This window comes from Suillus clintonianus (genome assembly GCF_016758775.1).
Source record: "Suillus clintonianus strain FC179 chromosome Unknown DEU56scaffold_42, whole genome shotgun sequence".
NCBI classification, from domain to species: domain Eukaryota; kingdom Fungi; phylum Basidiomycota; class Agaricomycetes; order Boletales; family Suillaceae; genus Suillus; species Suillus clintonianus.
In genome coordinates, this window is record NW_024539266.1 from 194281 (window position 1) to 215360 (window position 21080).

Consider the following 21080-nt stretch of genomic DNA (forward strand, 5'->3'; position numbering starts at 1 on the left):
TTCCAATCGTTTGGAGAATATCGGTTGCCGAGGTACGATGAAAGGGCTTCTTCCATCTGAGCGAATGACATGTCCGTGGTAAGGAATTGCTCCAGAATTGCCCATGCACGTTTATCCGCCAGCGCTGCTGTCTGATTCCCTGTGATAAACTGATGAGTAGATGATTTCGACAATTCAATGGTGCTACTCACCGTCGTCAATTCTGATGCGCTTCGCGATAGGTGCATCATCATTGGATGCAGCACGTTTAGACATGATTTCTGTACTCTATAGAATAGATTTTAGAGTGCTTTAAAACTATGATAAGTGAACTTGACGACGTCACATACTATATTTGATAGTCTATTTGATAGTCTCTATGCAGTGTCGTGTTAAGGTTGTAGTAACGGAAAGAAAACCATGAAGGCGCGAAATCAGTATTTATAGGGAACGACTAATTTGGAAGTGTGGAGGTTGTGGACGACGATGGACACAGCAAATTGTCTATTGTATGCATATGAGAGGTATTGTGGACCATAGCGCTCTTTTTTGTTCCAAGTTTAATTGTTGCACTTCAGCAATTTCACTATAGTTAATACAGTAATAGATAGCATACGACACTACAATGCGGAAATCGGAAAAAGATAATTTTGGAAAGACGCAGCCATAATATAGAGAATGACTACACATTGAAACTCAGTTGGCGGTCCGCCAGAACTTCCCAGAATTGTGCAGTGGGCGCAAAGTGGGCGCTTTCATATTTTGGGCGCAAAGTGGGCGCTTTCATATTTCGGGCGGAGTTTGATTATGTAGTCGTTCAGTATATAGGCAGTGTCTGTCCATTAACCTCGCTTTCTTTTGGACTTTCACTTTTGCAATGCGTTTGTTAGTTGTACCGTACCGTATCTATTGTATCGTACAGTATCTGTTGTATCGTCCCGTATAGACTGTATCATGTAGGACTTTATAGAATTTGAGACATGGCATGTATAACGTGAATCATGATCTGATCTATCAGATCAGCGTCTTTCCACTTAAAATGTAATTTGTAAAGTAAGTACGTGCTTCATTCAAACTGAAATAGTAGTTCACACTTAACTTCAGGTTGCCACTGCATGCTTATCTGAAGTACCTTCACGCCTAACGATTATGTCGCTATATACTTCTCTGAAGTACTTAAGTTATGGTGCGTACTTAGATGAATTCAAAATCTTCAATTTCCGAGAAGAATGACCGCATGTAGCATATCTTCTTGCGGCTTTACGAGCTTCGATCGTCCGTCATGTCTTCTGTTCATTCCCGAGCTTCGCGCTCTCTCAAGTTCTTCACCCCTCTGCGCCTCAATGTACTGTTCTACTAAGGAACGGATGTCAGCATTCATTAGCTCATCCGTTTGAGCCCTCGGCTTTGAATACTCTTGCCAGGCATTTCCCAGCAATGTGATCCCCGATGTTTGTCCAATCACCTGGATTCCAATAAGTCAGTGCGTGTTTTGCACCCCATATTATGACGCTCACATATGCCATGATCGCCATTGCGATAGCTAGCTGGACTATTCCACGCACAAAATTCTTGATCGCCGTCCCCAGAGGACGGTCACTTGGTGATATCGTACGTTTGCGACACCAGATGGAGATTGTCGGCTCTGAGTCATTGGTAGATGTTGCTCCAAAAATCAGGCTGTGGTGTGTGCTATTGTACGTCTTGCATTCTGTCAAACTAATGTTACATTGATTGACGCAAATAACTTACCATTACGGTTTGTACTCGCCCCCTGTCTGCGTGTTGCAGGACTTGCTTAACTCTGCCTTCATTCTTGTCAAAAATATGAATCGCCCCTGTGTCACTACCTCCAACAACAAGGGTGGCCTGTTCCCCAAAAACAACCTGCTTCGGAAATGTCTTCACTGGATTGGTATTATAGGTACGTAGGCACGCTCCGTCTTCCAATTGATGCAAGCTAAATCCGTTCATCACATTGTCGATTAGGAACAGTGTTTGAGGGGCGTCCACGGCAGCGTGCCCGCTTTGGTAAATTGGTAAGTAAATGTTGACTTGCCTCATGACATCGCTCACATCATCGGTCCAGCCTTATTTGTAGCGATGACAGTGCCGTCTGAGCCCCGAAGCAGTATGGCTAAAACTATCATTAAACCTCTGCTGATATGTATGGACATGGACGTGCACCTACATCTCGCCATCATACATCCCAAATACTAACAAGTTTCTGCCCGGTGTTCGATTGAAATTGACAGTGCGCGGAATCGTAGTGGAGAGTTCAACACTGAAGATCGGTATCAATGGTCCTTTGAAGTCGAATGCCCATACTTGAACCCGTCTGTCGCGTGTTCCAGTTGCAATATGAGTATCGTCGCCGGTATGGTCATATGTAAGGCACATAATCTCTTTACCCGTTCCGATTCATCTTGATACTTTTGCGTTAAAGTCCTCCAAGCCTTCCCCTTGCTGTTGCCAGATGGCTATGAAACCCAGGCCTGTGCCATAGCATAGTGTTTCGCGTGTTGCTTCTTGGCGGGTTATCCAGCATGCGCAAGTCACCGGATCGGCCGGATTTTGGATGGCTGGCGTTTGACGTGGAGTTGGGAGCTGCACTCGTCGTTTGAGGTCCCAGATCCTCATGCCGTCCGAGCCTGGTACTTGGGTGAGTGTGAAATTGTCATTGTCAACATTCAACTTACCCCCGCTTGCCAGCATATTTCCATTGCGAGTGACCGCTAGGCAATTAATTGCGTTCTTGTGCCCAAGGAGGCACCCTTCAAGGCGATATTCTTTGCAATCGTTGGTCGATAGGAAAAGCATCGGCAGTTGTCAATTCAGAGACCTTGTGTGGTTGAGTGTCTTTATAAGGTGCTTAATACAATAAGAATATTACACCATTTACTTGGCAACCCTGTGCGGGCACTGGGTTTCCGATCTAGGCCCACATTACCCGTCATCCATCATTTAAATATCTTCCTCGCTTTCTTCACATCCAAAGTCAGTCATGCCTCAATCCTCTACTCCTGTCATTCCTTTTTACGAGTCTGAAGGTCCTCCCCAGGCCCTTCCATTATTAACATATCACACGGAAATGTTTTGTCCTGCGTTATCGTTCGTCTTGATATCTTCACAAGAAGAGATGGCATTCTCTACTCTTCTGCTCAGGCGACACACTCTTACTCCTTCCCGCGTCTTCATGACCATGTCTCGTGGAACCACACCATCCCTCCTCGCGCGCCTACCCCCAAAGTCGTTAAATTAGTCTCCTTCACTGCAGAGCAGTTCACACCGAACAGCGAGGCGTCAACATATTCTTCCTTGTCCTCCATAGATTCCAAGGACTCTAAAATCCCCAAACCGGATGGTGAGGTGGGGCGTCCTGGCCGTGGTGGGTACAACTTGGAAATGGCGCTCAATTGGGATGATGAACACTTCAAGAATCTCAAGGTGATATTACACTTATTAGTTTTGTTTCCCTTCATCATCTTGACGTGACGTGACATTAGGCGTGCGTTCACCGATATATCAAGAAACACTGCGACGTTAGCAAGAGCAAGAAGCATGAAACTCCAGCTGCGTTGCAAGAAGTTCATAGTGAGGTACGTGTGCAGTTGCTATGGCCGCTTGATATTTACTTCTTTTCGAGGCTCTAGGCCGTTTTCCGGAACTGGCTGACTATCAAGGGTGTTGGCCAGTTGGAGATATAATCCAGATGCAACTGAAAAACACATCTGCCAAGGCGCGACACAATGGTAAATAATTATAACAATAGAAACTCCGTGTTTCCAGAAGGAGTCGGGAAGTAGTAGTCGAATGTGTTGTTATCCCCGAAGGAGAATCAGTAGTCGTCTTAGTATTCCAGACCTTGCCTAGCATTTGCACAATTCGGAACGTTTTGTTCGGTTGAATCGGTCGGTTCGTAGTCAGTAATTACCTAAGGCCCCACATCAGTATGGATACCAACCCAAGTATTCGCTTTGGGTTACACAATCAGGGTGAGTCGTCTTGATAAGTTGCGGATTGTAGAATAATTTGTTGCATCAAGATGTCTCGTCTGATGTCCTTGTTCTCTTCCGACGATCAGGCACTTGACGTTGTGGAGTCCCATCCCCTCAGTGATCTTCATCCGCCAGCAACCCATACGTACCCACCTGCGTTGGCAAGCAGTAGATCACGATGACTGTCGTTCCTCAGCAATAATCCACACATACCCACCGCAGCCAGTCATTCCCTCCAATGAGGACTCTCCAATGGAGTTGGCAAATCCTTGGCAGTCTGTTCGTAGAATGAGAGATGACTGACGAGCAGCGGGTACGAGACATCCAATTTACCTAGAGTCAGCTAACTAAATTTTTAGCCAAATAAAGTCTTTCTCAAAGAAGTTGATCAGTCGTCTAAGCTGCGTGAAGATGTGCGTGAGCTACATTTTAGCAACCGCGATCTTTTGCTCCGAAAACGTCACGCGCAGGTACGCATAATCTCACATCCCTCGCGTTCATAATTGACTGGCTTCAGATCAGCTCCAACATTCGCGAATTGGATATGCAGTCAGTCATTGTACAGTATCAAGAACACAACCAATCTCTTCAGCGCGACAATGCTGATGCCCTCGCCTCCTTGGATCAGAACCACCGTCAAGAAGTGGTGGACCTCCAGGTAGGGTACCTTCGCAGTCATATCAACATTCTAATTTGCATTGACAGAATGATGTGGCAAAGGCCCAAAACGAGGCTCGCACTGAAATAGGCCAGAAAGAGGCTCGATTTGAACACGAGATGCGTTGAGCGAAAGATAGACTTTTGGCCGACAAAGAAGCTGAATTGATCCGCTTGAATGCCAGTTATAGTTCCAAGATTGATTCGTTGAATGTATGTATCGAATTGAATTTCTGGTGCGTAAGGTTCTAACAATTTCACAGAGCCAAATTCGACATGCCAACACTCAGTCACCCACATCCGCACCTGCCTGGCGGCACCTCGTGGGCAAAAAACCTGTCGCCACATGTACCAACATCATTGGGTTTGCACCCGTAAGTCCACGACTTTCACATGTACATTTTCTGCTGACACCGCACATCATAGATTCCTGACGTCAGCTCAGAATCTGACGCAGACAAGGAACCTCAGACGACCGGTAATGGACGGCCCCTGACATCACTCCTAGGAGACGTGCCGATTGTGCATGCGACTGTTGGTATGCTTGCTGAGGCGCTCGTGAAGGTTCTTCAGATTCCACAAACAACATCTCCCCGAGGACCTCGCTCAGGACGCAAACCGCTTAAGCCTCCCGTCGAAAATTTTACTAATAACCAGCGCCGAGATAACAAGGTCCGTAACCATTTAAAGCACATGACTCTGCTCACGGAAACGTCAGGCAAATATTCGGGAGTTGTTCAAAACCGCATTCCACGCCACAAAAGATGAAGAGTATATGCTTCATGTCCCAGCGTCGTGCGAAGCTATACTGTCTTTTGCAGATGAAATGGGCCCAGGCCCTGACCCGCTTGCACTGCAATGGGATATGGCGACCACACACAAGTCCGAATGGAACCAAAAAGTCATCGATTTCCTCTGCTCCCAGTATGCGACTTTGCAAGAGAGCAATGGATGGGCTGGACGATCTACTGAATCAATCAGAGATGATATCGAACTGAAATTCGGTCAATGCCGCAAGTGTTGGAGGAAAGCTCAGCCTCTCAGCCTCGGTGACGGTACTCGCAAGACCATGCAACAAGTGGGAGATCGACTCGTGGATCAGACGAATGAGCGACTGCGGCTCGCTAGGGTTCTCACTCGCAGGACGACGGTCAGTTGACTTGTTTCATTCAGAGCAGAATAATATTGAGCTAGTCGCTAGAAGTTCGAAACTCGCAAAAAAGTCACATTGACTGCTACTTAGTGATAGGAATGCCACAGGAAAAGATGATCAGGTTGTGTGGGTGTATCTCCAATCCATGATGGAGAATCTTGGAAAGATGGCATGAGCTCTGATGAGAGTGAATACGGAGATGGCGATGTTCAGGTCTTTCGTCGGAAGAGCATGCCATGGAGAGCAGATTTCAGTCACGAGATGCAGATTATTGACCAGCAGCGGTTGACAGGTGCCGCGATTTTCACTCCTCGCGGAAGCAAGCCTGCCAAGCGTTTTCGTAATGCTAACCGGGATTCTTCTCGCACTGCAATTCAGGGCCTGCCAACAGCATTCTATGATCCTACCTGGTTGACTGAACAACATTCATCATTCATGGTATCTAAAAAGAAGTTCCAGAGGATGGAGATTATCGTTGCCCACTAGTAAATCGGATAACTTGGGTTCCATTTGTACAATGTTGACCAGAACTACTGTATGTACCAGTATTAGTGACAAGTGTCCGTTTACTGAACTGCGGGTGATTTTCTTCCAGGTCAATATTGTACGAGCGAAAGTATGGGCAGACCAATAAATATAAACATGAATGGCTCAGGAATTCTGTCATGTAAGCGGTCACCCACATTGATTCCTCGTACTAACTAATGATTCCACTGGTGTACATTCGATTTTTGTAATCCAACATTCTCTCGACCTACGGGTTACTTTCGATGGTTCTGGAACTGCTCTGAACGAAGTGCGCCGAGAACTGTTCCAAGTGAAAATAATCCACGTTTCATACCGTCAAAAATGTATCGTGCTGCAGGTGGGATAACATTGTTTGTTGGAAGCTTCTGATGAATTTCATTATTAGATATTACTGGGACACCAAACGACCGTCTTACGTGTCCGTCGTCGTTTGTTTTGGAGTTCTCGGCTTTCGCGACATGCCTGCGCATAACATCATCCTCTATGCCCAATACTGCTCCCTCCAGTGCTGCATAGATCCTCTCGCGTAAGAGGTCAGTAGTAGGATGGTCCTCTTCACAATTACGATCGATACACCTGTTTACCACCTTCTCTAGGCTCCGAACAAGTTTTCTTTGATTTGGAGACAGGCGCCCCATACAGGGACTGACGTGGTTGGCACCAGTGGCCGTGAAGTTCGCTGCCAGCAATGTGCTTCTCATCTTTGAAAACTGCAAGGTCAGTCGCGGATCCCGGCTACGTAACAATCTTACAAACCTCATCGTCTGCCAGATGAATGTTCTGAATTGGAACGTCTTGTTGACTGCCCATTGTCCCATCAAGTGCATGGGGTTCGTCGATTAACATAGCGGATCCCATCCGCTCGAGCTATGAATGGTCGGTTCAGTCGTTGTTGGCCAACGGCCATGGCATCTTTACTTACAGCAGTATTCAGCGCCATTTCATCAATATACAAGGCATATGTCCTCGTTATAGGTGCGGTGATGGGTGCAATACTTTCATTGCTTGAAGTGTAGGGCCGAGTGTATGGGTTAAAGCGTATGCCACGGGCTGCAGACGTTTTGTGGCGAGGTAATGTGCACGGCATGAGTGAGTTGCGATTCTGCTCAGCTCCGTCCTGTAATATTTAAATACAAATACACCCGCAAGGTCGTTGTAGTACTTACAACTACCCGTAACTTCACAACGGTATTGCGCCTAGACTTCATCCTAGGCTGCATTCAGTATTTTATCTCCCAGTTACCCATACTCGCTTCAGTGAGTGCCACTGTATCCCCCGGACATATCAAACAAACAACAAGTTCCCTGTCCCCGGAACAATTGTCCATGGAACAACTTCGCGCGACTTAAAACAAGTAAATATCATCAAGATCATGTTCAATCATATATCCCACCTTTGCGATGGGAAACTCGACAAGTCGCCTCTCCGGTCCAAAAAGGGCTTTTCATGATGTGCGCCCCATATATTTTACCTCTATTCCTCGTGACTTATATTCTTCTTGCAGCAGTCACAGGACTTCGTCTCACAGACTGACCAGTCGGAGGACTTCGTTTCAAAGACTGACTTCCCTGGGCCTTCGAAGGTGAGATCCTTCATATGTACATCAGGCTCGATTTAACACCTATGCTACAGGACATCAGCGCACCGGAAAGCAGTGCACCATCCCTGAAGCGCAAAATCGACTTTGGTGATTCGATCACCCCTCGAAAGCGACGTACTTTGGAATCGTACTCCACAGGCGACATATGTCAAGTTATTGCGGCATATTCCAATGCTTCGGTATGTTCCAATTTCAAATATTTGCTTCAGCGTTGACGAAGCTGTAGCTAAAGCTAAGCCGCCACCATACGGACTTAACCAGCTTGACGACGAAGCGTTTGTTCAGGGAGGCAGTATGGAATCACTCCTAAATACACTTATCTTTACTGATTTCAGACTCTAGTCTGACGTTTTCTTGAAGCGCAAAGCGGATGCTCAACTAGGTCCATTTGCGATCAAGCGTGTAATACTTTATGAGCCGTGCAACTCTAAGGCGTTCATTTGGTCCCTACCTGCGGAAATCCTCATCGCTACCGTCGCCCTTCTAGGAGCGCGAGATCTGCGCTCAGTCACGCAAGTTTCTCCCCTGCTGAGAGAAATCGCTGCGCCGCTCTTCTTCCTCGACAGAAACTTCCCAACTTCTCCGCAGGACCTGTTCCACATTCGCGTAGACTCGCCAAATTTTGACGTTTTGTCTACTTGGAGACGAATGGACACTTTTCGTCCGCCGCGTATGGTGTTGAGTTGGCTGGATTCCGATTTGCAATCCTCACAGCTATCCAGCATTTTCGCACTTCCTTGAGTCCAGTTCCCCGCAAATCTATACGATACATCACACTTTTCTGGAACTTCAACATTCTCACTTCCCCGATTTTCTCTCAAATTGTTAGATTACTGGAAAACATCCGTGCCTCCGGCGTCGAAGAACTGACGTGCATGGGTTTCTGCGATGGCGATGTCTCACCGTCCGTCACTGGCCTCGCCCAAATTCAGGCATGTGTAGGTCCGAAACACCCTGAAAGCCTTTGACGCATCTTCGCGGACGTTTTTTTCCCCAAAGCTTCTTCCTTTCACCATTCAGACCATCCGTCTTTCCCGATGTTTGGAAAAACTTCGACTGAGTTCTGTCAAGCTCAGTTCTGCACAATGGGACAAACTCCTACGCCACTTTGCGATCCCAATGCTTATAGAACTCCGAGTCGATGGGGAGTGTGCGCCACCCACACTGATTCGTTTTCTGGCCCGTCACCCAGCTATCAGTACCCTCAGCGTCATTCCGCCACCTGGTGGTCCCTGGAGGGCCAATCGAATCATCACTCCTTTGACTCTTTCTTTGTCTATTCTGGATGGACCCCTGTCGCATCTCCTTCCAGTGCTTCGGAGTCATAGTAAACCACAAAACCTCGCCTGTCTTTATATTTCCCTACAAGCCCATAATCCATCGCCCGACTACATCACCTCCGTTTTGCAATGTGTTAGCTATTGCGACAGCATCGGACATCTTGTCCTTTCCCTGCCTAATGGTCATTCTAGTGCAGCAATGATGTGTTTATCGGGCGCCCATTCCATGGTCCGCATCAAACACTTGGTAATTGATTACTCAGATGGTTCGGTCCCCGGTGCTGCGGGTGATCCATTGGTGTGTGTTGTTGTTACAGCACTTTTTCAATACTAATGGTGGTCATAGGCGCTATCCGCGGCATGGATTCAGGCTCTTCCTCAAGTCAAGCGTGTTACTTTGCGAGGTTACTCGGCTACTGCTGCCGGGGATCTTCTCCACATTATGCGTAGCTTTGCAGCGGGCGATGTTGAACTGGCTGTGGATCTGCATGTCTCACCAGGTAAGAACTGCTCATAATCAGTCATTCTTTACATCCAGTGTAACCCAGCGCTGAACAGAATAGCCTGATGATATTTGTACCACTGTAACACTGTAATCGATATTTCTTACTTACATCCAACGTCGGGCGCTGAGCGCCAAATTCCGGCGGAGCTTGATTATGTAGTCGTTCAGTATTTGAGCGTCCTCAATTGGCAATCGACTTTACTTTCTGATTTTGATGTACTGGTACTGTCATAGCTTGGGGTCGTAGTTTAATTAATCATTATGAAGTAAAGATCATCAAAAAAATCATGCTTGTGTTACGTAACATGGAGCCCATCTTTTTTAACTAACCTCTCACAATGTCATTCATCTCTTCACGATTCACCAGCTGCTTGATGCACTTCCTGATCCCCGCCGCCCGATCGTGATGAGCACCTTCATTAACCCTGATCTATGGCCTCATGGCTATTCCTTTCCTGATTTCCCACAGAACCCTATCCCTGACCGCATGGACTCCTGCCTGCTCATGCCTTCCCGATATATCTTTCCTGACCCTTGTACGATTACCAGACCTGCCCTGAACACTGTGATCCTTACCTATATATAGTCGATCCACTTGTACTATTATTCCTTAACTTGATTCTACTGGGTTTTACCTTGACTTGTATATTCTCTTGAGTCTGATCACGAACCCTCTATACTCTCGGATCGCTATCCTTGAGTCCGATACATCTTCTCTTAGACTGTTTTGTCTTTGAGTCGATACCGATCCCTCGTCTAGACTTAACCGTCGAACACGAAACCCTTCTTCGGCCGCTGCCTTAGAAGCTTACCTCCCCTTCCGTTCTGTCACAACCTGACGGCTTAGGCTACCAGGTATATTGACGTTCAACCGACACACGACGATAGCTTAGGACTGTCGTCCTTCGCTTACCCATCCCAGTCCGACTACGACCGTTGTCATAACAGCTTGTACAGATCGGTAAGCAAAGTACGTTTGCGTCTTCAGAAGTTGTGCTTTACATTCGCGTTTTAGATCCGGCGCCCTGTCTCATAGAATTAGTAAGTCCTCATAAGTTCCTTGTAATTTGGCATCGCCCCTAACAACCTGGGATCCAGACCTTACCTTATACGTTATCTGACTCTTTAGATGTCACCACGCGTATATGCGTGTGACTTTGTACTATTTTACCCCCTTTTCTTTTCTCTCAAAGGTCAGATCAACGACGTGTGTATAGTGCATCATCTGACGTTTGTTTAGATGCCTAGCCGCATGTTTTTTTGCAAGTGCGCGCGTTGTTGCGAAGTTGGAGGGGACGGCATACCTGGTAATCCTGGTGGCAAAGAAGTGCCTATCGCTCAGAAAACCATACATTTATTGCAAGATGCCGACTTGCCTTCGTCGTCTGAACGTGAAGCATCCGTGCTTCATCTCGCTCTCCAGCAGCTGGAGCCTAATACTTCACAGGTCGACGATCTCGCCGCCGAGTTATTTGCCATCACGTTCGCAGACAACGACGCCAATCCAGACAGTCACAGCAAACTCTGGAATTCGCGATCAGAAGTTCAACAAGACAAGGGAAAGGTCTACCATTCTCTGGACGGCACAGCTAGATTCACGGAAGATGACGCGCAGTAAGCATCATATCATACACACGTTCCCTAACTTACTTGTTTCCCAGACACATTGCCCTTGTTCTTCAAGCTGCCGAGAAGCGGCGCCAGTCAAAGGCTCAAGCAGCCTTGGACATTGTGGAGTCACGGATAGACAGGGCTCGCGGTCGAATTTTCTCTGCGACTTCCAGCAATATTATTCAAACCATCCGAGATGAACTGGCTGTGATCAAGACGGCCCTCAGAAAAGTCAAGCACAAGGTCTCGTGTATCGTTTCTCGCAGAAGTCAGCTAGAGGTGTCGTGTGATGACATGCACAGACTCCTCTGCGACAAGGAAGATGCACTTACTGTGTCATCCGAGCCGCTCGAATTCGATCCGTGTGAGTTTTTTTCATCCTTCTTATGCCCTTCGACTAATAAACATGAAGCCCACCATTTCGACTTGCCAATTGACCTATGTGACGAGGTTGCCCAGATTTCCCTCTTTCTAGGGGCCATCTCCGTCGTCATTTTTGGCATCGGTCGCAGACACGGGGAATTCCTCATAGGAGTCCTTGCCCTCATTTTGAGCCTTGCTATGGATGCTCAGAACCCTCATTCTGAGTCTCGCCGTCAAAACACACTGTCTCAAATCCCGCGCTCCATGGAAACCGCCCTTTCGCGCTTCAAGCTCGACGCCCAGACTACAACTTACGCGGTCTGTCCAGCATGCAACTGTACTTATAAACCGACCGCCTGCCTTAGTTCAAGTCGCGCCCAATACCCCACGAAGTGCCACAATATTCCGATACCAGAGGACGGCCCTTGCGACGAGCCGCTGTTGCAGCCCTCTGCTGATGGGCAATTGGAGCCGATCAAAATATTCCTGTATCACCACTTCCACGACTACCTTGCTGGATTGTTGTCTCGTCCCGACCTTGAAGTGTTGATGGATAAGCCTTGCGATGATTTGCAGGCGTCCATTGGGCGCCCACCACATATTATCAAGGATGTTTGGGATGCCGACTTCTTTCGCACTTTCAAGGGTCCTTCCGGGCAATCCTTGTTCATCGATAGAGGCGTCGAGGGTCGATACGCTTTTACGCTTAACGTTGATTTTTTCAACATTGAGGGCAATCTCCAGCGAAATGCCTCAACCTCTACTGGCATCATCTCATGTGCATGTTTGAACCTCCCCCTCAATATTTGGTATAAACCTGAACACATGTACTTAGCTGGCATCATCCCTGGACCATCAGAACCTTCGGGTGATGAGCTGAATTACTTCCTTGATCCCGTGGTTGACGACATGGTAGAAAGTTGGGAACGCGGGATACATTGTTCCCGCACAGCTCTCCATGCCTCTGGTCAGGTTACGCGCAGCGTTATAGCGTTTCTTGTGTGCGACCTCCCGGCGGCGAGAAAGGCTGCTCAGCTGGCGGGTCCAACGAGTCACTTTTATTGCACTGCGTGCCATTGCTGGCACAGGTCGACTTGCGGTAGAACAGATATCCAGACTGAAGATTGGGCACTTAGGGACAAGAACGAAGTGCGTCGCCATGCTGAGCTCTGGAAGAACGCCGGAACTTTGGTGGAGCGCAACAAACTATTTGCATCACACGGCGTGCGATGGTCAACACTCTGGAGGTTATCGTACTGGGATCCCTCTCGTCAAATTGTCGTCGACACCATGCATTGTCTCCTGGAGGGTCTCGCGCATGCTCATTTCCACGAATTTCTAGGCCTCACAGCCGACTCTGCCAATCGCAAGTTTGATGCCATCCCTGCTTTTGAATATCCTTTCCTCGACGTTGATCTAAACAAACCTCGAGAGTTCGACGAGAAAGACATCAGGGTCGTCAAGTCAATCCATAGCCTTCTCACAGAAGCGGTTGCCGACCTTGAGGGAGATGACCCTCAGCTCATTGAAGATCACGTTCTCGACTTGGAGAGAAGACTGTCGTCGAAGAAGGTAGCATGCCTTCGGTTCATATCTGTAGGTTTGGGCATCGGGCCAGAGGTCACGCACCCCGGCAAAAAAGTCTACAAAGTCCACTGGGTTAGATCGCTCCTGGGTTGGGTAGGCGTTTTGGTATTGCCGTTCTCATTCCTCTTAACTAAGCGACATTTTTGTAGTGTCGAACACAGCCTTTTGCTCCCGGGTTGTCAAAATCGCGCATTGCTACCCCAGAAGTTATGCGACGTATTCTTGATGTCATTAAGACAACAGATGCGCCCTCTTTCTTGAGATCAGTCCCCTATAACTTCGGTGAAACAAAAGCTGGGACTGTGAAGGCCGATGAATGGCGCACGCTAACGACCGTATACTTACCCATAGCGCTAGTCAGTTTATGGGGCGAGGGATCGGTACATCGCAACTCGGACATCACAGCCAGCCGTCGTGCCATCCTCGATCACACGATGTCCCTTGTATCCGCTATTCATATCGTATGTTTGCGATCTATGATGACAGATCACGCAGACGCATATCGCACATATATGGTCAACTGGATAAGGGATTTACAGGTAGTACTCCCCCATGCACGCCATCGAACCAATGGCCATATGGCGTTGCACGTCTGGGACTACTTGCACCTCTTTGGACCCGTGCGGTCATGGTGGTGCTTCCCATATGAACGCCTCATCGGACAGCTGCAGCGGTTGCCCAGTAATCACATTTTTGGTAGCATTCGAACTTCTTTGTCGATGATAGACTTCTTACGCTAAGCTGGAATATAGGACAGCAAGAATCGACTCTCCTCCGGTCATACATCAAGGCTGCAAAGCTCAAATACTGGCTGAACCGACCCTCTTGTCCTCCCGTGTTTAGGGAGGTCAAGTGGTTATTTGACAGATTCATTTCTCCTTCAATCAATGCCAATCCCAGCGATGTATCCGAAGGTCACCCGATGCCCCCTACTTTAAAAGAAGTCATTCCGGAAGACCTCCGCCAGCTCATTCAAGTTCGGCGGGCAGTCTTGCATGCTCGCATCCTCCACGAGGGATCCACCTACACTCGCGACTCCACTCATGTTGGCAATAGCCTGATCCTTTATTATCCCGGCGGCCTTAGGAGTGTGGAACCAACACCAGGGACCATTAAGTATATTTTCGAGACCGAACGAGGAGTGTGCTTCGCCGTACGGCATCACCTTCCGTCACATTCTCACTCTGATCCTTTCCGCCATTATCCTCACTTCCCGGCTCGTTTATTCTCATCAGCACTCGCTGAACATCTCACAATCGTCATGCCTGAGTGGGTGGTTTCACATTTTGCGCGGTGGAACTTCTCTCCACAGCACATCGTTGCTGTGTCTCTGAGTCGGGTGCGTCCCGAAGTTCTGACAATTCACGATAACTCACATTCAATAGGACTGAATTATCACAAAAACTAATTACGATGTGCACTGCTATACAGCCTCGCGCAAGTCCTTCGCGTCCTGCAATCAAAAAGAGCTCTCAAGACGGCAGACACATGAAGTGGGCGCTGGACCCGAAATTCAAATTGAGTTTGATTATGTATTCACTAGTAGTGTTTCTTTCTGTCATCGCGCGGAAAACTCCGGACTGAGTTCTATTCGCTATATAAACCTCGTGATGTTGTTATCTTGTCTTCTTTTTCTCTCTCTTAAGTACATAAACACCATAAACACTGTTCGGCTGTTCTGCCGTTACATACATATACCCACATATACCAGTACATATTATATATTGTATCGAATATCATGACCTTAGGTCTCGACCTGGGCCACCCTACTATAGCTCATGGGACTGTCTCTCCTGCTGCTGCTATAAATGCAGAAATAATACCAGTACAGCTTGCCGCGCAGCCTACTCCTGCTACCGTAGGCACTCTCCAACGGGATAGTCTTGCAGCTGATAGAACCGTCGCTCCTGCTGTAGCAATACAGGCACAGCCTGCCGTGCCGCTAGCTTCCCCTATCCTTGACACTCCCATTAAACGGGATAGTTCTACACTATTACCCTTCACGACCCTCGCACGATGCCGAATCGATACTCTCAACTCCATGGGCAAGGAGATGCAAGCCCATGTCGTTGGCCCGATGTCAGTAGAGAACTTTCTCGACGAGTTCCTACCGAACCCTGAAGATTATGACACCTCGGACTTTGCTTCGCGCTTCGCTTCGGCCTCCAATGCCGAAGTATTCAATATGCAATCCATCAGGAAAGAAGAGGATGCTTACAAACCATTCGTGAGTGACCCGCACCTATAATATGAAGATTCTTGACCAGTCTATCTGCAGATTGACGCCATACGACCTTTCGCTCCGCAATTATCGTTTGTGAACACTTCCAAACATGCAGACATGAAGAACTGTTCATCATTCACCTTCAATGTCAAGCCGGACGTATGCGTATACGCCGATGGAACATCACACGGCTGTGACATTTCCAAATCCGAAGTCATCATCGAATTCAAATGGACTGATGCCCACGACGCATTCAGCAAACATCCTAGAGTCGATCAACCTCTTGTATCTCAGACCGATAAGGGCTTCGACACATTAGGTCAAATAACAAGCTACGCTGTCGCTCAACTCGGCGCTCAATATCGTACCCATGCATTCTCTGTCCTCATCGTTCGTAATCGTGCTCGCATCATCAGATGGGACAGGGAGGGAGCTATCGTCACGAACGCCTTCGACTACTATCACGAGCCACACTTGGCCGATTTCTTCCATCGTTTCAGCACGAGCATCGCCTGCACTGCGTGGCGTCGATACTTCCGTGACGCCCGCTAGCGACGAAGATGCTGCCCTCGCAAGGACGGCTGTTAAAACTTGCCAGTACCACGTGCATGTACAGAGTTGCAGTCCCTCGGGATCCTGCTGTTGAGGGCTCTGACTGGTTGGTGTTGATTATTCCCCAATCTGTTACAAAAGGTTACCCTCTTGTTGGTCGCTGGACTCGCACGTGCCCTGCGTATGATATCCTCAACAAGAAGGTCGTAATGTTTAAGGACTCTTGGCGCGTGTCGATAAAGGACGTTCTACCGGAAGGCGAGACTTACAAATTGTTGAAGTTGCACAACGTTCGCAATGTCGCAACATGTATCGCATTTCATGACAGTCGTCCACCCTATCCCTCAGCAAAATACCCAGACTGTCAAGTTTCACAAGGCCAACTGGACGTGTCGCAACGATGCTGTCACTCCCCACACTCTTCATCGCCTGGTTCTCGATATTGTGGGTGAGAAGTTGACTAACTTTGAGAGCTCTCGTCAACTTGTCCAGTCTGTTCGTGACGCATTACTTGGTATGTATCTTGAACCTCGCGCATTACCTGATGCCATGCTCATTGTCCACGCAGCCCACAAGGATGCATATGAAATCGTAAAAATATTACATCGGGATCTCAGCGTCGGGAATATCGTCATCTACCGAGGGAAGGGTATCCTCATCGATTGGGACCTAGCAAAGGTACTCACGATTCAGGGTCCTCGACAAATAACCCGCACGGTATGTTCCTTTTATACCCAAACTCATCGTACTGATTTTTTTCCAAGGGAACCTGGCAGTTCATGTCTGCTCACCTCGTCAAAAATATCAAGGCCGTCCATGCTGTCGAGGATGACCTCGAGTCCAGTCTTTACGTTGTTCTGTGGGCGGCCTTAATGTACAAGGAGAGCCACATGGACATCGTTGCGCGGACCCAATTTATCATGCAGGTCTTCGACGCTGATCCACTCGTGGGGTCCGGAGGATCCTCGAAAGCTAATTTTCTCGTTGCGAGAACCGACTTTCCGCAAGACGTATTTGTCGGCTGCAAACGGCTTGACAATATTGTCATTGAACTGGCCCAGTTCTTCTCGCATCGGTACTCCATGATCTTGCCTGAGGACCAGGAGGAGCTTTTACAAATCCGGCTCGAATTGAAGGAAGTTTTGGACGAAGTTGGGCCTGTGCGCATGGCTGCACAGCAGAAGATGATTGATACTACATACAAGGTCATGTGCAAGTCTCCTGCCTACCAGAAGGAGGTGGGTATGCAGATCCTGCAACTACATGACTCCGTCATCAATATTTACGACAAGCACCTTGGGTTGCCCAACTGGCCTAATAACGACGCAGCCGTACTGCAAAAACTGCATCCGACCGACAGGCTGAGTGCACATCGTTTATACACGAAGTCACTATGCGCCTCGCAGGATCCAACGCCTATATGGGTACAAGTCACTCCATCTGGCAAGAAACGTAGGCTGGATCCTGATGGTGACGGTGATCTCTCTCTGACTGACCTACATGACCTTGTGTTCTTCGGCCAATGATATACTTTTGCAAGCCTGTATTCATCATATACGTGTTCTTTCAAATACATTGTAAAATAGTGTGAACTAAGTGGCCAAACACTCCTTGACACAAATCAGAAAAAGCAGAGAGCATGAATTCGCTGCCAATGTTGGCAACTGTAAGTTCAAGAACACGACGGTCAAAGTAGGTTTCGATATGAATCACACTCGTAACAGCTTCTCTTACTAGTGCAGGAATACTGCAAAAAGCGCATGGTCGCTGATATCACTTCTCTGTGCTAACTATATTTTATTTCATTTTCATAGACTCGTGTTCCCGGGTTTCAGATCCCTACAAGTAAGTCCGCATCCTCTTACACAGATTCCTTGAAACTGACTCGACGCTCTTACGTGTCCTCCAACCCTAAGAGACGCTCCATTTCAATCACCTCATTCAACAACCGGAAAATCTCATCACGTCTCTCCTCCGCCATCAGGGTGAGGATGCATTTGTTGCGATGCGACATTGGGATGGGGGTATAGGGGGCCCGCGGTGCCTGCGGATGATTTCGCGCCCACGCTGCGTTATCTTGCACGATCTCATGTGCGTAATCCCATAGAGCCTGGTGCAAATCACGATTAGCATGCCAGATATGATGAGAGAGGCTTACCATCGCAGTCTGCGTGACCGCAAACACTTGTTCCTCCTCCTCGACTTCCTGCACTTGCACCTGCACCTGCACTTGCACCTGCACCTGTGCCTGACGGACGGGATCGTGAGTGCCCGACTTTTTTTGTGAAACTGCTAACTGACAATGTTCCCTCCAGCGAGCTTAAAATACGATGTCTTATTAGGCCGCGTGTAGATGAGATGGTACGCACTTACATTGTTCGCATTGTGGTTGATGTTTTGCATCTATTAGATTCTTCATCAGTCCCCGCATGGATGATCTGATCCATTGCCAACGACTTATGTTTGCATTCACCCCAGCCATGGCGAGTAATCGATAACGATGTACTCTACTCTATTCACTTCTGGTAAGTTAAGTCACGCTTTACATAATCCGAGAAGCTTCTGATGTTCGGACCTAGACCCGGCCCCTTTAGAACTCTCAGCACTCCCTTTCCCCCAGTCGGGCCGGTTCCATGCCTGCCTATACGCCACCTTTCCCTAGTCAATGACACATTGACACCACAACACGACTTGGACTTCAAAATTTCAAAGTAACAACTCTTCAATGATGCACAGTTCCGACGAAGATACAGCGAAATGACAACGCACGGGCCACCGCAGAAATATCCGAGTCATCAATCGAGCAATCGCAGTTCTGGTTTGCTGACGGGGACATCGTGATTAGCGTTGAAGGACAAACATGGAAGATTCACCGCAGCAAGCTTATGTGTTCTGTTATTTTCGCGGACATGCTCGAACTTCCGCAGCCGGCCGACATCGAGAGAATGGGTCAGTCTGTGGCAAGATTCCGTGAAAGACTGGCTAGTCGTCCTGATGTGGATGTATGATGGCCTCAAAACCTCACCAAAATGACCTATGCCGCTGGTGAGCTTCCCTTTTTTTCTTGTAGATCGGTCTAAAACGATCCCTAGAGGCCATATGCCTCGCAAGAGAATGCAATGTTCCTGAAATTCTTCCTGCCTCGTTCTATGCGGTTTCGATACTGTGTGGACTCATCTAGCCGACGGTGGCCACATAGTCGGACGAGAACACCTTCAAGATCATCTATTCAAGAACTCCTCCCTCTTCTTCCCACCTCCGCGCTTTGCCAACTAATCTCTTCAGCAGCTAGCTTTCCCTTTGCACAAGCTACAAGGTCTGAGACTTTACATGCCTTTCAACTCTAATCAAAAGCCATGAGGGCTTCGCTGGCGGTCATCTGTTTGGTTCATCACTGCAGGTACGTTTGATTCTAAATTTCTATCCGACCAACCCTAACTAACTTTCCCACCACAGGGGACCTCTATTTCCTATGCGTATACTAAACCCTCCTTCACCCGAACTACTCAATTCTACGGAACTCTCCGCATATCCCTCACTTCAAATCGGTAGCGGGGTTGAGACACTGCCACTTGCAGCTCAGCATCGTAAGCCAACTTGATGGACGGGCAATTTCTAGCCTCCCGACACGCGTGTATTCATCAACTACGGGCGCACCCCAGCCGCTCCAGCCCGGGCGGCAAATCATGGCAGGGCCCAATCGCGCGGGCCGGGTATTGATGGGTGTCAAGTATGGCGTGGGTTCAGGTGGGTTCGACAAGATTAGTGAAATTGAAGGCAGTGAGAACGAATTTGCTACCGACTACGCAGATGTCCCCTGATTTGTGTCTGCGACAGGCTCGGCGGAGGGGGAACATGGGTTTGGCTAGCAGATCACGATCTTGAGTGGAAGAGGCATTCTGTCAAACTCTCAGGGTCCCGTACTAAAGAATCTTATGGTACATCTCTTATTTTCATTCGAAACTTCAGCGGGCCACTCAATATTAATACCAGACCCCTCCCTCTACAGAATAGTCCGCCACTCACCCGAAATCACACCCTCTGTAGATCCAAACGGTTCTATATCATAGGGGTAGCGCCGATGTTCTCATATCTATAGAATATTTATGTGTTATTTTGCTTGGGGCTCGGCTGTGCTCGCTCAGCGCCTGGCGAGCGCCCAATGAATGCCCACTATAATTCCCGGTTGCCAAAACTTCACATTTTGTCGATATCATTTACAAGTAAGGCAAATTTAAAATGTTGTGGAGTGGGAAAACTCCCGTTATTATATAATATTTGGCGGACAATGCCAAATTTTTGGATGTTTCATTGGATAAAATAGGATTGTGAAAGTTAACATTTGTGCCAACATTTCGTGCAAAGGAAAACTTTGAGTATTTTATACATTTACATAGACATCAAATGGGTGTCAAAATGTGTTGTTGTGCTTTGTCATTTTGCCGTCAGTCTGAATTTACTATTGTTCTGGTAATAAAATTCAAAGTACGAATGACTAATTTATCATTCACATTTCGATTGAAGTCTTGCCTGACGCAAAACTCCGAAACCGCCGATGTGTCAGTGGGCAGTAATGCAAGAGCAATGCTAAGCATAGTTGCATTACCTTCTCACCCAAATTGGCAGCGTAATGCATTAGCTGCTGCCATGACTACTCAAATATTGTTTGCATTTTTGAAACTCAGTTGTTTGTCATTCCAGCATATGTTATGACCACAATTTTGGCTTCCAAAAGCGGAAATTCACAAAACATATCCCATTTTGGTCACCTACTCATGTCAGGCCTCCCCACACTATTCCCACACATCCCATTTCCGCATTTTTCAGCCCCACAGTGTGGGAATTACCCCACAACACCAAAAACATCGCCCATTTTGGGAATCTCCACAACATCAATTATTCCCACACCCTTCCCACCTCACTGCAGCTTCACCCCCACACCACAACAGGTCCCCCTTCATATATAAGTAGTAGTTTAGTATATATATGCATAATATAATATAATAGTCCGCTTTTTTTGTTTGTTTGTGTGATTGCTCCTC

The 21080-nt window shown here is 47.7% G+C and overlaps 7 protein-coding genes across 7 annotated transcripts; 4 read left to right on the forward strand and 3 right to left on the reverse strand.

Moving 5' to 3' along the window:
* Positions 1-1192: 1192 nt before the first annotated feature.
* DEU56DRAFT_756694 (WD40-repeat-containing domain protein) lies at positions 1193-2799 on the reverse strand (the record flags this gene model as incomplete). The annotated part of the gene is made up of 7 exons (XM_041350055.1): positions 1193-1444; positions 1497-1682; positions 1732-2005; positions 2056-2166; positions 2201-2382; positions 2413-2636; positions 2679-2799. The coding sequence occupies 7 exons, from the start codon at positions 2797-2799 to the stop codon at positions 1193-1195; spliced, it is 1350 nt and encodes a 449-aa protein (XP_041207773.1).
* Positions 2800-2983: 184 nt separating this feature from the next.
* DEU56DRAFT_913417 (uncharacterized protein) lies at positions 2984-3686 on the forward strand (the record flags this gene model as incomplete). Its single annotated transcript, XM_041357520.1, has 4 exons — positions 2984-3228; positions 3276-3426; positions 3486-3578; positions 3633-3686. The coding sequence occupies 4 exons, from the start codon at positions 2984-2986 to the stop codon at positions 3684-3686; spliced, it is 543 nt and encodes a 180-aa protein (XP_041207774.1).
* Positions 3687-4272: 586 nt separating this feature from the next.
* DEU56DRAFT_913418 (uncharacterized protein) lies at positions 4273-5877 on the forward strand (the record flags this gene model as incomplete). Its single annotated transcript, XM_041357521.1, has 7 exons — positions 4273-4290; positions 4337-4447; positions 4495-4635; positions 4898-5008; positions 5061-5306; positions 5353-5784; positions 5836-5877. The coding sequence occupies 7 exons, from the start codon at positions 4273-4275 to the stop codon at positions 5875-5877; spliced, it is 1101 nt and encodes a 366-aa protein (XP_041207775.1).
* A 671-nt stretch (positions 5878-6548) lies between these two features.
* Positions 6549-7402, reverse strand: DEU56DRAFT_756696 (uncharacterized protein; the record flags this gene model as incomplete). The annotated part of the gene is made up of 3 exons (XM_041350056.1): positions 6549-7025; positions 7072-7182; positions 7238-7402. The coding sequence occupies 3 exons, from the start codon at positions 7400-7402 to the stop codon at positions 6549-6551; spliced, it is 753 nt and encodes a 250-aa protein (XP_041207776.1).
* Positions 7403-14013: 6611 nt separating this feature from the next.
* On the forward strand, positions 14014-14670 carry DEU56DRAFT_737983 (uncharacterized protein; the record flags this gene model as incomplete). Its single annotated transcript, XM_041348629.1, has 2 exons — positions 14014-14166; positions 14230-14670. Coding segments are annotated over 2 exons (594 nt in total), but the record flags the coding sequence as incomplete, so codon positions are not given.
* A 330-nt stretch (positions 14671-15000) lies between these two features.
* Positions 15001-17564, forward strand: DEU56DRAFT_756698 (uncharacterized protein; the record flags this gene model as incomplete). The annotated part of the gene is given in 6 exon segments (XM_041350057.1): positions 15001-15489; positions 15541-16024; positions 16063-16347; positions 16367-16552; positions 16607-16755; positions 16803-17564. 6 exon segments carry the CDS (start codon positions 15001-15003, stop codon positions 17562-17564), a joined length of 2355 nt encoding a protein of 784 aa, XP_041207778.1.
* Positions 17565-17932: 368 nt separating this feature from the next.
* DEU56DRAFT_756699 (uncharacterized protein) lies at positions 17933-18520 on the reverse strand (the record flags this gene model as incomplete). Its single annotated transcript, XM_041350058.1, has 3 exons — positions 17933-18148; positions 18197-18357; positions 18412-18520. 3 exons carry the CDS (start codon positions 18518-18520, stop codon positions 17933-17935), a joined length of 486 nt encoding a protein of 161 aa, XP_041207779.1.
* Positions 18521-21080: the final 2560 nt, after the last annotated feature.